Source organism: Quercus suber, unplaced genomic scaffold (assembly GCF_002906115.3).
Source record: "Quercus suber isolate HL8 unplaced genomic scaffold, Cork oak 2.0 scaffold_78, whole genome shotgun sequence".
Classification (NCBI taxonomy): Eukaryota; Viridiplantae; Streptophyta; class Magnoliopsida; order Fagales; family Fagaceae; genus Quercus; species Quercus suber.
This window is the reverse complement of record NW_027069543.1, coordinates 574,878-589,340: the sequence shown is the minus strand read 5'-3', so window position 1 is coordinate 589,340 and position 14,463 is coordinate 574,878. Positions and strand designations below refer to the sequence as shown.

Here is a 14,463-nt window from a genome sequence, read left to right as displayed (position 1 = left end):
GAGCCTTACTCCCCACACTCCACAAGCACTTATACTTGTGGAATGACCATCGCACCAAGAGTGTGCTGTGACAACTAAAGATAATATCTTAAAATGTCATACATTCTCTTTTTTGGTAAAAATAATAGCAGTATCCAAAAAAAATCGATATTCTCTTTTTTTTGTAAAAATAATAGTAGTATTCAAACAAAGTTAATATTGAAAAGAACCATAACTAAAGTATTTTCAAAGTGTTTGGAATTAAATTACAAGTGAGTTTTTTGCTTTTTAATTTTTATGTACAATTTTTTAAAACTTCATTCACTTTTAGCACACTTTTAGCAAAAAACTAAATAATACGGACACTTTGTAATATTGACTATATTTTTCCAACTGAGCTGTATATTCTGGCCTTAGCTACTTCACCCCTTCCACAACCGATGAATGCCTCTTTATGATCTTATTACCTCTTTGTTAGAGGCTCTAAGTCTAAGTAACAAGTCACATACAAATGTTAAGAATCACAGTTATCGTACTGGGTATCGACCAAAAGATGGATCAGGCCCCATCACAATTGGTTCACCGAGTTATCGTTCGAACTGCTGGATCCTAATATTGATGTAATTATATCAATAAAAACTGATGTGTCTTAAGGAACAAGCTCCAATAGCTCAATGATGTTGCTTTTGGACATCTAAACATGAAGTTCTCCAGCTTGAACAGCTTTTAAAGCAACTTGAAATTTTAAGCTACCCTGGTTCTTTAAAATTGAAAGTCACATAACTCTGTGTGGAAACGTAGTGCTCAAGAGTCAAGAGATCATAAATGATATACAACCACCAGATTTCAGAGCAAATAAATTCCACCATAAAAGATCAGAATTGCTTGTTCATATCTCAGAACAGGGTTCTATGCAATCAATACCCAACAGGCACTTTTGGAATATCATATGTGATAGAACTTAGAAGTCAAGATGTGGCCCTCCATGCCTTACAAGGGACATGGCCAGACTTAGAAGTAGAAAAATCCAAAGCAGAGAGCCAGACCACCAAATCTTTTTATAAAACAACTCCCAGAAAGTTTGTAGACAGTGTGATGGGAGACCCTAACACACTCCAAGGATACCAAATAATAAGCCTTGTACCAAAAGCCTTGTTCCCAATGTTTTGAAGCAAATAATACATTGCGCATAAAAGAAAAAATTAACAATTACTCTGTTTTGACTTTTGAGGACCAAAAACCAAATGAGAAATAAAGGAATATAGGAAAGAGATTCCGAACTTGATATTCTACCTTTATTACAAGAGCCAGAGCCTTAAAAGGGTGCTTGAGACTATCAATAGTGGAAACTCAGGCATAAACCATGAGGCTAATATGTCTGTTTGATCCTTAATTAAAGGTTCACCACTACCATGCAATCATTTGGCACTCTTGTATCATTTGATGGTTACAAGTAGTAGGATATGATTTTTCCCCAACTGGCGGCACTATTTCACTAATTACAACAAATTATAGACAGTCTACCAAAAGCAAAACTCTGTTTCAAGTTACACGATCAGTGAGCTTGGCAAGAGCAGAAATATACTGATTCATGCTTCACTTCCAAATAATAATTTAATTTAAAGAATTAAAACATGATTTGCTAACATACAAATAATGTAAACTAATCATGATAAAACATTTTCCAGATAATTTGTTACAGATGAGAATTGAAGATCAATTTGATTTGCTGCACCTAGGAGCTTCAGTATTACTGTCAGAATAACGTCAAGATGTTAAACAAATGACCTGAGGTGGAAATATGTAAGATGTCACTGGAATGACTTGAGGTGGAATATTTGGCAATTTGGAACGAATGACCTCTTTGTTGCAGCTTGCTCGAACTTCTTAATGGCAGTTTCATTCTCTTCTAAGTTAGTCCGAACAAAATATCGTACCCACCAGGTCGCACTCCTCAATTTAGCCTTCAAAAGCAACTTCAACATGTTATTCTTTTAGGAATCAAATCATTGACAACATTCAGTTTGGCAAAACATCAAGTTGCAGGAATATGGAGTCACTGTTTCGACATAAGTTTTAAGAGGCAACATGGGCCTTAAAGTGAGATACCTGAAGAGGCAATGCCATGATTGAAATAAAAGCAATTTTTGTAAAAGGCCCCCTTGTATTAGAAGGTCTCATTCTCGAGTATGTTCTTAACATTGGAAATCATTCCCCATAGGAAAATACATCCAAAAAGTAAAGCTTCCCCTCAATACATGGTAAGAGGCCTCTAGAACACAGTGGCTGAATCAAGATTTTAGTCTAGGGGAGCAAGAAAAAAGTAAGCTTAAAAGATAAAACTAATTCAAAAATATATATATATATATATATATAAATTTATGCAAGCAATAAATAATTAATTTATTAAATTGAAATTTAATTGTCATATATAACATAACATAAGTACATAGTGTGATTACGTTTTTGCCTAATGTCAATGTAATCAGTTCCCCAAAAAGTTGTTCATAATTTAAAATAATCGTGTGTGTATATACATATACGTATTCATAATATATATTTCTCCATATACAAGACCAAATAAACATTCATCAAGTGATCTTCCATTCACTTGCGTAGTTGATTTTTAATAATATGCATTGTCAAACAAATCTTTTCAACAATGTCCATTACAACTGCTAGGGTTAATTCTAATGTCACCAATAAGTATACCAATAAATATAAGATAATGTTTTTGATCTTTACCATCTTTTAAGCATACTGTCAATCTTTATATGATTATGTAATAGAAATAATTTGATTACATAACATATTAGCCTAAATATAAGAAACTTAAAAAGGTAAATTGATTATTTAAAGAGTAAATTCAGAAAATAAATCAATATAGAAGTATTAAAGTATGATAATATACCTAAAAAAATTCAAAAGACTTTTCTCTATGTACCTTGATTTCTTATTCACTATTCAGCATTTCTTCTTCTACCTTGGCTTTTATTTCCAATTACTCAAAATGTAAAGTTTAAAGTAAAACAGCAAAGTGGTACTAAAAAATTGTGGAACTAATTTTAAAACATAAAGTTCATATTAATTTTTTTTTTTTTTCATTTTTATAAATTTAAGGTCTACCAAATTTTGAAGAAATGTCTTTACATAGTTGGGACTTTTTTAGAGGAAGGTTGGGGCCCTTTTTTGCAATTTGGGGTGACGAGGTGGGAAGACAACTTTTTTTTTTTTTTTTGGAGATGGGGATGAGCTTATTTTTCACCTTGTGTTATTGGTATTTTACACAAGCATCTAATGGATCTTGAACACATAACCTCCCCTCCACCCATGTTTATGGGAGGAAATGCCATTTGAGCTGAAACCCATTAGCAAAATTAATTTTCACTTTGTTTATAAGTCATATTATTTATTCCAAGTTGCATGTTTGGAAACTACAAACCTGGAGAAAAGATAACGTGGGCATATTCACAACAAGGTCTTGGAACACGCTTTGGAAACTGGAAACCTAGAAAAAGATAACATGGGCATATTCACAACAAGGCCTTGGGAACACACTGCAGAGCACACAATACACCTACTCTCTCTCTCTCTCTCTCTCTCTCTCTCTCTCTCTCACAAACAAAAAGCAAGGCTATCACAAATTTGAACTTCCCAACAACATTAGTAGTTAAATCCAAAAGTTCAGCAAAGATTATAAACTGTAGTTAAAACCAATTTAAAAGTTACTATTGGTCTTCAAACATCCAAGTCCAACATCAAGGTTTAACAAACATCAAGGTTTAACAAACAAATGACTCAGGAATTAAGGAGCATATTAAGATCTACTAGCCAAGCACAAAAAGTATAGGTAATGAGCACTTCTTCACATTTATCCTCTATCTAAATCGTCTAAAGTATGTGAACTTTTTTTATCAGAAAAGTATAGGTTGTTATAACTTATAAGTAATTATTCTAGAGCAGAAAGTGAATAATGTAGGGTTTTAGAAGTTACCATTATAACTACTTCTTATAGTATTGTTTAGCTTGTATTTTATTTCAAATTTGTGACCTAAAAATTAGGTGTTGAATATGATATTTTACTCTTTTTGACCCTATTATTTGAAATGTTTTTAATTTATTTTGATTAATGTGTGAGGGAATTTTGGATCCTTTAAAAAGTAGACACCTATGAGTGCTATCACTGCTATGCTATTAAATAATAGTATAGACAACAGCCACTTACCGCTCTTCCAAATTTGGACACGTCGGAAACTTTAGCCCTCTGATGGCCAGGATAGCCTACATGGTAAATATTAAAAAAAATGTTATAAAAAATCAAAAAAATAATAAATTGCTCAATTAAAATAAGGAATTAGTCGTTGCACTAAAAAACAGTCTTTAAAGCTTGAGTTGCTGAGAATAAAAAACACACTTGTGAAGAACCAAAAAATATGGCATCTACGGTAAGTACGAATCATAATACAAAGGAACGTACAAATGCGTGATTTTTTTTTTTTTTTTTTGTGGGGGGGTGGGGGGAGGAGACAACAATTTAGCTATATATGAAGTCAAACACAGAAATACCCATACTATAGAAAAAGGTAAGGGGAAAAGTGCAAACGCACAAGATGGAGAAAACTCTAATAAGGGTCTTCCTTAACACATATTCTGTGTACTTAGTACAATTGCTATATCAGTTTACCCTCTGACCCTTTCAAAACTGTTACTCAATATTCATGTATCCTATTAAAGCATCTCATAAGAGACACAAAGCAGAACCAAAACTGATGCAACATCAAAATCAAAGAACAGAAAAATAAAAGTATCCTATGAATCAGCACCAAACAAGAGAGAACAAAACCTAGCGATCAGCATTTAGGAGAATAATAGCATGCTTATATAGACTACTTCTAATTGACTTAGGAAAGTCCAGTTATTGAATTGCAAAAATACCCTTGACTCTACAAAATTTTTAAAAAAAATACTAATAATGTAATTAACTGATAAGACCTAAAATAAATCTAATAGATTAATAGAAAAAATATATATACAATTTACTTTTAAAATTAAAATAAATTTTTCTTTGCACTTCCTCACAAGATGACAAAGTCATCTTTCCCAAAAAAAAAAAATTCTTAAAGCGCATGGACCAAGTGATTCATATGCTCAGAAGAGGTGAAAAAATTCATTTCAGTTACAATATTTTTGAGAAGATACATACATAAGAAAAGAATTCCAATTCCAACTCAAGCACAATGCTAATGGGCGACTACATAGTATATATGTGGAATTGGCTTTGCATGGTTTTGGCATATCTATATATAGAAGTCGATGCATCCTAGCAAATCATCTATATAAATCTTCAATGGGGGCATAAGATTAAGAAGTTATGTATCAAAGCACAGTACCAAGAGCATTATACAACTTGAGATTGCAAAGAGTAGTCAAAGACCCAAGTGTATTTGAAACTTGGTTAATACCAATAAAAATGATTCAATGTTGGATCAAAATGTATGTATACACAACATCCATTCTGAATAGAGGATAAGCTCTTTTCAAATTGTTACCTGTAAATACCACAAGACCATCAGCTGATACTCTTGCCAAATCAGGAAGGGTTTTGTTGAGGTATCTTGGAGATAAGTAATCTAAAGCATCAGAAATAATTACAAGAGAAAACGATTTTGGCCTATATGGAAGAGGAAACTTGATATCAGCTACACGCACAATGCCTTTGTGGACAAGAGCCCTGCAGCTGCTATCTGCATCCTCTATATCATATGGTTCCACGCCCCAGGCCACAGTTTCCTCCTCTTTAAGCAATTTAGAAACCACTGAACAGGTGTCTGGGCCAACATGCAAAACTTTATGCATGCTGTCACCGTATGCTTTTTTCAAAATAGGAAGTGCTCGATGGACCTCTGCAGTGCACAAGTAATCACCTGCATATATGGAGAAATTTGAATCACCAATTGAAGCCAAATTGCTACATGATGAAAAATTTGTAAACTAACTAAAGCATGCATGCCTGCATATATGTATGTAACCCAAACAACAATAGCAAAGTCTGACTTGAAGAAAAAAAAAACAATAGCAAAGTCTTAGTTCCAAATTTTTTAGGACGGAAATCAATCAAGGTTGGCAACATATATTCTTTTCCTCCATTCTATTTTATCCAAAGTCATACACTTTGTTAGGCATTTATTTATGTAATCCAAATTACAAATATCGTAACAAGAAGCATGGACACAGACATAACAACGGACACAGCGACAAGATAATTCTTGAAAAATTAAACACAACATGGTGGAGACACAGCAATTAATTAATTAATTAAAAGTTATTTTTAAAAATATTTATATATTTTTTGAACGTATTATGTTTATTTTAGGTTTTAAAAATAAGTAACAACCATCAATTAATTTAGAAGCAATAATAGATAGCAATGAAGTACCATGATACCCATAAAAAATTCAATTTAAAAAAAATAAAAACAATAAAATAAAATAAAAACAAAGCAACTAAATAATTTGGTTTATTAACATTTCAACATTAATCATAATACTAAATAATAGTTTCTAACAATAACTAAACCTATTAATAAATAATAATATAACTATAAGTCTGTACCATTATACATACTAGAAACCTTTTTTTTATTAAAAAAAATGAAAGTACTCTATACGCTTACCTAACCAACCAGACCCTAATAACCTCACTAAAATCCAAAACTCTATAACAATTAAAAAACACATAAACAAAATGATTAAAAGTTAAAAGTAGTAAAACCCCATGGCCGATACAAAGTGTTCTAAAAAAGGCAAAAGCAAACAACCCAATACAAACAGCAAACACAAATGGGCGAGAGAGACCAAATGTGCAGCTAAATATCAAGATGGAGGCCAGTGAAGTGCGATGGGGTTGCTGATGGCCATGGACTCACTGATCTAACAACAGATTGATGGCTGAGTGGTCTGATGTCGTGACGCGGAAAGAGAGGGAGGTCGTTCAATGCCATGAGAAAGAGAGAGAAAGTTGTATTTAAAGCTTTTAATCTATCGATCAACAATCGTGAGCTTACAGATTTGAGATTTTCCTTTTTTTTTTAATTCTTTGGTCAATCATATCCTGGAAGTAAATTTACTGTGTCGCCATTTAAAAAATTGGTTGGACACTCCACAGACATGCATTCAGCCATGAACAAGGCATGCCTGTCTTCGACCCAGATACACAGCCACTTTTGCCATGTCCATGCTTCCTAATAACTAGAAGCAATTAAAAATGGCAACATGATACATGCTTTATTGACACAATTCTTTCACAGCTTGTTGTGATGAACTGATATTATTACTCTCTAAAACAATTGTGCACCAAATCCAATTCTTAATGGTTACACTAATTATTCCTTTGGAAGGAAATCATCTCCAATAGAAATTCCCTAGGATCTTGAAACTATTACACTTCAGTTACTACATATCCTCTTGAGGATTCACAGCTAATATGATAATAAGCAACTCAATTACATGCTCACTAAACCAATGATTTAATTATTGCAGCATAGAAAATATCTAATCAATGACCACTCTTGGGCATGAGCATAAACTGCTTAGCTTGTCTAGGTTGAATGCCCTTGGATTACCTGACAACTAGCTCTAGCAGGTGGTGTTAGTTGCCCATAGTTTAACTGGCCAGAGGCGAGTCCAAAGGACTCTTCTTTTGAAAGGTTCCCTACGTTATCGAGGAAAAAAATGCCTAATCAGTACCATGAAGTGCATGCCTAGCAAGGAGTAGAAGTAGGCTATGGTTGCACAATACCATCAATAACCTAATGCACATTATCTGCCTTGCCATATTTCACCCAATAATAAGGCTCAGTATGGTTGGAGCCACCATAATGATCACACTTCTTGTCACCGAGGTCCAATAGAGCAACCATTGCTTTAGTTTCAAGTACATAATCTGTTGCTTGAAACTAAAGCAGAAGACTCTAAGATGGTGACAATGGAGCCATTTCTAGTGGCATTCTGTCCCAAAGATGAGTGCAATAATCACAAATAAGCATTAGCAACCACAAGCAAGGTCTCACAAGAATTTGATCTTTTTGAACCCACGTAGATTGGAGTCTAAACTAACAAGAAAGCATTCACAAGTAGTGACGCTCAAAGGCGTAGTACTTAATTCCACAAATTCTTAAGATTTTTACCGTACTCCCAAACATTTTAATGGTAAAATATTTTCATATATCTCATAAACTAGAGAAATATTATTATAATGTAAAACAATTCTGCAATAGAGTCCCAAATCTTCTTAGGAGAGTCACAAAATTCAGTTGTAGTAGCAATCAAGGTTCCATGCTATGCCACAACCATCCCATAATAGCTAAATCCTCACTCACAAGAGATTGAATACCGCTTTTATGTAATCCAGTAACATGACAGTATAAGAATCACTAAAGTTACAAAAGAAACAAGAACAACAACCGCTAATTCATCAGCTAATATATTTTGAAAAGTTAAAAAACCAATCCAGTCTTCATAAGTTGGATCTTTCTTATCATAGGGATTATGTCAGATACTTCAACATTCGCTTCTCTCACCACATGTCAAATACTTCACCATTTCAACTTTTTTGAACAGAAATGTTTTTTCCTTCAACCGTGTCGTATCAAACACAATTTACCCAAGGCAGAACACTAACTAAATTTAGCAAGCTAATAGTGAATCAACAGCAAACAATACAGAGACTACCAAACACACATATGTCTTTAACAAATTCACTAACCTAAGTTCCAACTAAATGATCATCTATTTCAATGAAGGGAACACTCCCCACCTATCAGTTCGACATTCTAGAGATTCACCAAACGCGTTTCAATTGTTTTCTCAAGGGTAAATTCTATTAACATACCCTAAGATTTAAGCTAATGCTAACCAGGTCCAAGACATTTCAAAACTAACCAATTTGGTCCTTAAAGCCAACTTAGTCCCTAAACACTGTTAGGCCCGTTAGTCATTTTTCTCAACTGTCTTAGGAATTCGAAATGTCTTGGACCTAGTTGGCATTAGTCCAAACCTCAGGGTAGGTGCATCGATCAAACCAACCAATAGCAACCATCATATGTACAAGTCCATCTAAAATTGAAAATGCATGACAATTCACAACTACTTGATATTGTTGAAAAATGAACTGAAATCAATTTCCAAACTCTCAAACAATTCAAAGTAAGCCAAGCTTACCTTCAACCCTGCTTGTAGTGTCTATATTGCTGCTAAATCCACCTGTTACACACAAAAAATTAATAACAATAAGCAATCAATCAATCAATCAATTTTTTAGCTTATATACAGACACGCACACGGTGTTGAAGGGTATTCTAGTCATTTCACCTGAATTTCTGTATGAATAGGCAATAAAAAGCAGTGCTCCCTGGAGAAGGAGAAAGAGAAAAAAATTTCTAAATTAGGAATCCAATTCCGTGCAATTCTTTTCCAGTAAAATAAATTTCCATAACCACAAACAAACCAAAATTTGAATTACCACGACGATAAGCCCCAAAGACAAAATCGGCGAAGGCCGCGATTTCGAACTGGAAAATAAACCTCCATTGTCCCCTAATCGTCGAGCGTGATTTCCTGGTCTCCTCAACATAGTCAAATACTTTTTCTCTAATTTTAAAAAACAAAAACAGAAAAGAAAAAAAAACAACACGAATCTCCAACGTGACTAAAGAGAGTGCATTGTTTATTTGTTTTTTGTGAGAGAATGAGATCTGAATTTGTAAAATATCTCTGGTGAGAAATGTAATTGGGGTCTGTATTATTGTGAAGAGGGTAATGAAACTTTTGGTGTCGGTTGTGGAAATCCAACGAAACTGTGGTAAGTTTGTTAAAAATTTGGGGAGGGAGGAATTATTGGGAGATGAAAGCTGAAAGATTTTGAGTTTTTGAGTCGAGTCAGAGTCTCCACACTCTCTCCAGTGCTGGCAACTCGCAACTGGCTAATTGGGTTGGACCGGTTTTGAAGGCTACACTGCATCAACGCGGTTTATTTTGGATTATATATGGACAAAAAAGTGCTACAATCTTGATTGTAATCATAAACACAACATGGTGGAGACACAGCAATTAATTAATTAATTAAAAGTTATTTTTAAAAATATTTATATATTTTTTGAACGTATTATGTTTATTTTAGGTTTTAAAAATAAGTAACAACCATCAATTAATTTAGAAGCAATAATAGATAGCAATGAAGTACCATGATACCCATAAAAAATTCAATTTAAAAAAAAAAAACAATAAAATAAAATAAAAACAAAGCAACTAAATAATTTGGTTTATTAACATTTTAACATTAATCATAATACTAAATAATAGTTTCTAACAACAACTAAACCTATTAATAAATAATAATATAACTATAAGTCTATACCATTATACATACTAGAAACCTTTTTTTTATTTAAAAAAATGAAAGTACTCTATACACTTACCTAACCAACCAGACCCTAATAACCTTACTAAAATCCAAAACTCTATAACAATTAAAAAACACATAAACAAAATGATTAAAAGATAAAAGTAGTAAAACCCCATGGCCGATACAGAGTGTTCTAAAAAAGGCAAAAGCAAACAACCCAATACAAACAGCAAACACAAATGGGCGAGAGAGACCAATTGTGCAGCTAAATATCAAGATGGAGGCCAGTGAAGTGCGATGGGGTTGCTGATGGCCATGGACTCACTGATCTAACAACAGATTGATGGCTGAGTGGTCTGATGTCGTGACGCGGAAAGAGAGGGAGGTCGTTCGATGCCATGAGAAAGAGAGAGAAAGTTGTATTTGAAGCTTTTAATCTATCAATCAACAATCGTGAGCTTACAGATTTGAGATTTTCCTTTTTTTTAATTCTTTGGTCAATCATATCCTGGAAGTAAATTTACTGTGTCGCCATTTAAAAAATTGGTTGGACACTCCACAGACATGCATTCAGCCATGAACAAGGCATGCCTGTCTTCAACACAGATACACAGCCACCTTTGCCATGTCCATGCTTCCTAATAACTAGAAGCAATTAAAAATGGCAACATGATACATGCTTTATTGACACAATTCTTTCACAGCTTGTTGTGATGAACTGATATTATTACTCTCTAAAACAATTGTGCACCAAATCCAATTCTTAATGGTTACACTAATTATTCCTTTGGAAGGAAATCATCTCCAATAGAAATTCCTTAGGATCTTGAAACTATTACACTTCAGTTACTACATGTTCTCTTGAGGATTCACAGCTAATATGATAATAAGCAACTCAATTACATGCTCACTAAACCAATGATTTAATTATTGCAGCATAGAAAATATCTAATCAATGACCACTCTTGGGCATGAGCATAAACTGCTTAGCTCGTCTAGGTTGAATGCCCTTGGATTACCTGACAACTAGCTCTAGCAGGTGGTGTTAGTTGCCCATTGGTTAACTGGCCAGAGGCGAGTCCAAAGGACTCTTCTTTTGAAAGGTTCCCTACGTTATCAAGGAAAAAAATGCCTAATCAGTAACCATGAAGTGCATGCCTAGCAAGGAGTAGAAGTAGGCTATGGTTGCACAATACCATCAATAACCTAATGCACATTATCTGCCTTGCCATATTTCACCCAATAATAAGGCTCAGTATGGTTGGAGCCACCATAATGATCACACTTCTTGTCACCCAGGTCCAATAGAGCAACCATTACTTTAGTTTCGAGTACATAATCTGTTGCTTGAAACTAAAGCAGAAGACTCTAAGGTGGCGACAATGGAGCCATTTCTAGCGGCATTCTGTCCCAAAGATGAGTGCAATAATCACAAATAAGCATTAGCAACCAAAAGCAAGGTCTCACAAGAATTTGATCTTTTTGAACCCACGTAGATTGGAGTCTAAACTAACAAGAAAGCATTCACAAGTAGTGACGGCTCAAAGGCATAGTACTTAATTCCACAAATTCTTAAGATTTTTACCGTACTCCCAAACATTTTAATGGTAAAATATTTTCATATATCCCATAAACTAGAGAAATATTATTATGATGTAAAACAATTCTGCAATAGAGTCCCAAATCTTCTTAGGAGAGTCACAAAATTCAGTTGTAGTAGCAATCCAAGGTTCCATGCTATGCCACAACCATCCCATAATAGCTAAATCCTCACTCACAAGAGATTGAATACCGCTTTTATGTAATCCAAGTAACATGACAAGTATAAGAATCACTAAAGTTACAAAAGAAACAAGAACAACAACCGCTAATTCATCAGCTAATAGATTTTTGAAAAGTTAAAAAACCAATCCAGTCTTCATAAGTTGGATCTTTCTTATCATAGGGATTATGTCAGATAGTTCAACATTCGCTTCTCTCACACACGTGTCAAATACTTCACCATTTCAACTTTTTTGAACAGAAATGTTTTTTCCTTCAACCGTGTCGTATCAAACACAATTTACCCAAGGCAGAACACTAACTAAATTTAGCAAGCTAATAGTGAATCAACAGCAAACAATACAGAGACTACCAAACACACATATGTCTTTAACAAATTCACTAGTAACCTAAGTTCCAACTAAATGATCATCTATTCCAATGAAGGGAACACTCCCCACCTATCGGTTCGACATTCTAGAGATTCACCAAACGCGTTTCAATTATTATCTCAAGGGTAAATTCCATTAACATACCCTAAGATTTAAGGTAATGCTAACCAGGTCCAAGACATTTCAAAACTAACCAATTTGGTCCTTAAAGCCAACTTAGTCCCTAAACACTGTTAGGCCCGTTAGTCATTTTTCTCAACTGTCTTAGGAATTCGAAATGTCTTGGACCTAGTTGGCATTAGTCCAAACCAACCAATAGCAACCATCATGCACAAGTCCATCTAAAATTGAAAATGCATGACAATTCACGACTACTTGATATTGTTGAAAAATGAACTGAAATCAATTTCCAAACTCTCAAACAATTCAAAGTAAGCCAAGCTTACCTTCAACCCTGCTTGTAGTGTCTATATTGTTGCTAAATCCACCTGTTACACACAAAAAATAATAACAATAAGCAATCAATCAATTTTTTAGCTTATATACAGACACACACACACGGTGTTGAAGGGTATTCTAGTATTTTCACCTGAATTTCTGTATGAATAGGCAATAAAAAGCAGTGCTCCCTGGAGAAGGAGAAAGAGAAAAAATTTTCTAAATTAGGAATCCAATTCCGTGCAATTCTATTTCTCAAAAAAAAAAAAAAAATTCCGTGCAATTCTTTTCCAGTAAAATAAATTTCCATAATCACAAACAAACCAAAATTTGAATTACCACGACGATAAGCCCCAAAGACAAAATCGGCGAAGGCCGCGATTTCGAACTGGAAAATAAACCTCCATTGTCCCCTAATCGTCGAGCGTGATTTCCTGGTCTCCTCAACATAGTCAAATACTTTTTCTCTAATTTTAAAAAACAAAAACAGAAGAAAAAAAACAACACGAATCTCCAACGTGACTAAAGAGAGTGCATTGTTTATTTGTTTTTTGTGAGAGAATGAGATCTGAATTTGTAAAATATCTCTGGTGGGAAATGTAATTGGGGTCTGTATTATTGTGAAGAGGGTAATGAAACTTTTGGTGTCGGTTGTGGAAATCCAACGAAACTGTGGTAAGTTTGTTAAAAATTTGGGGAGGGAGGAATTATTGGGAGAGGAAAGCTGAAAGATTTTGAGTTTTTGAGTCGAGACTCGAGTCAGAGTCTCCACACTCTCTCCAGTGCTGGCAACTCGCAACTGGCTAATTGGGTTGGACCGGTTTTGAAGGCTACACTGCATCAACGCGGTTTATTTTGGATTATATATGGACAAAAAAGTGCTACAATCTTGATTGTAATCTCTATCTATATATATATATATATATATATATAAATCCGAAGTATTTAAACCTCCCACAATTTTTCACGTTACTATTATTTTCCTTTTCTTTTTATTTTAGATTCTTTTTTATTCTAGGTTTTATATCTTCTTATATTTATTAGTATTACAATAGTTTAATTTAAGTAAAACTCAATTAGATATATTTTATTGGCCTCTCCAAAGCTTATCACATCATTATTATTATCTACATATAATTTAAAATTAAAGATTAAAAATTAATTATAATTTTTTAAGATACCTCACGTTAGAATTTAAAAAAAAAAAAAATGACTCACTTTAGGTTTCCAAAAAGGAAAAAAAAAACTCACATAACACGTTAGAATTATAAAAATAAAAATTAAAAAAAATAAAAAAATAAAAATAAAAAACCTTTAGGATTAAGAAAAAAAGAGAGACTCCTGGTAGGACTTTCTCTTCTCTCCTTAAAACCCTAGCAATTACCATCTCAAAACCCTAAACTTAACTTCACTTTAAGATTAAAAAAATAAGGAGAGAGACTCACGTAAAAAAATAATAATAATAATAATAAAAAAACGTAGATTTTGTCTT

At 33.6% G+C, this 14,463-nt stretch overlaps 1 protein-coding gene across 4 annotated transcripts; it reads right to left on the bottom strand.

The window, feature by feature from the left end:
* Positions 1–1,252: 1,252 nt before the first annotated feature.
* LOC111991424 (probable pectin methylesterase CGR2) lies at positions 1,253–13,816 on the bottom strand. Of its 4 annotated transcripts, none has more exons than XM_065773631.1 (7): positions 13,311–13,816; positions 13,123–13,162; positions 12,980–13,021; positions 5,529–5,903; positions 4,205–4,260; positions 3,422–3,487; positions 1,253–1,943 (listed from the first exon to the last, which is right to left on the bottom strand). In XM_065773631.1, the coding sequence occupies exons 1-7, from the start codon at positions 13,419–13,421 to the stop codon at positions 1,791–1,793; spliced, it is 843 nt and encodes a 280-aa protein (XP_065629703.1). In that variant the 5' UTR covers positions 13,422–13,816; the 3' UTR covers positions 1,253–1,790. The 4 variants fall into 4 exon arrangements, with proteins under 4 accessions (XP_065629703.1, XP_065629702.1, XP_065629704.1 ...); XM_065773630.1 differs by lacking the exons at positions 12,980–13,021; positions 13,123–13,162; positions 13,311–13,816 and adding exons at positions 9,198–9,239; positions 9,348–9,387; positions 9,499–9,999; XM_065773632.1 differs by lacking the exon at positions 3,422–3,487 and having other exon boundaries at positions 13,311–13,812.
* Between the last annotated feature and the right edge of the window lie 647 nt (positions 13,817–14,463).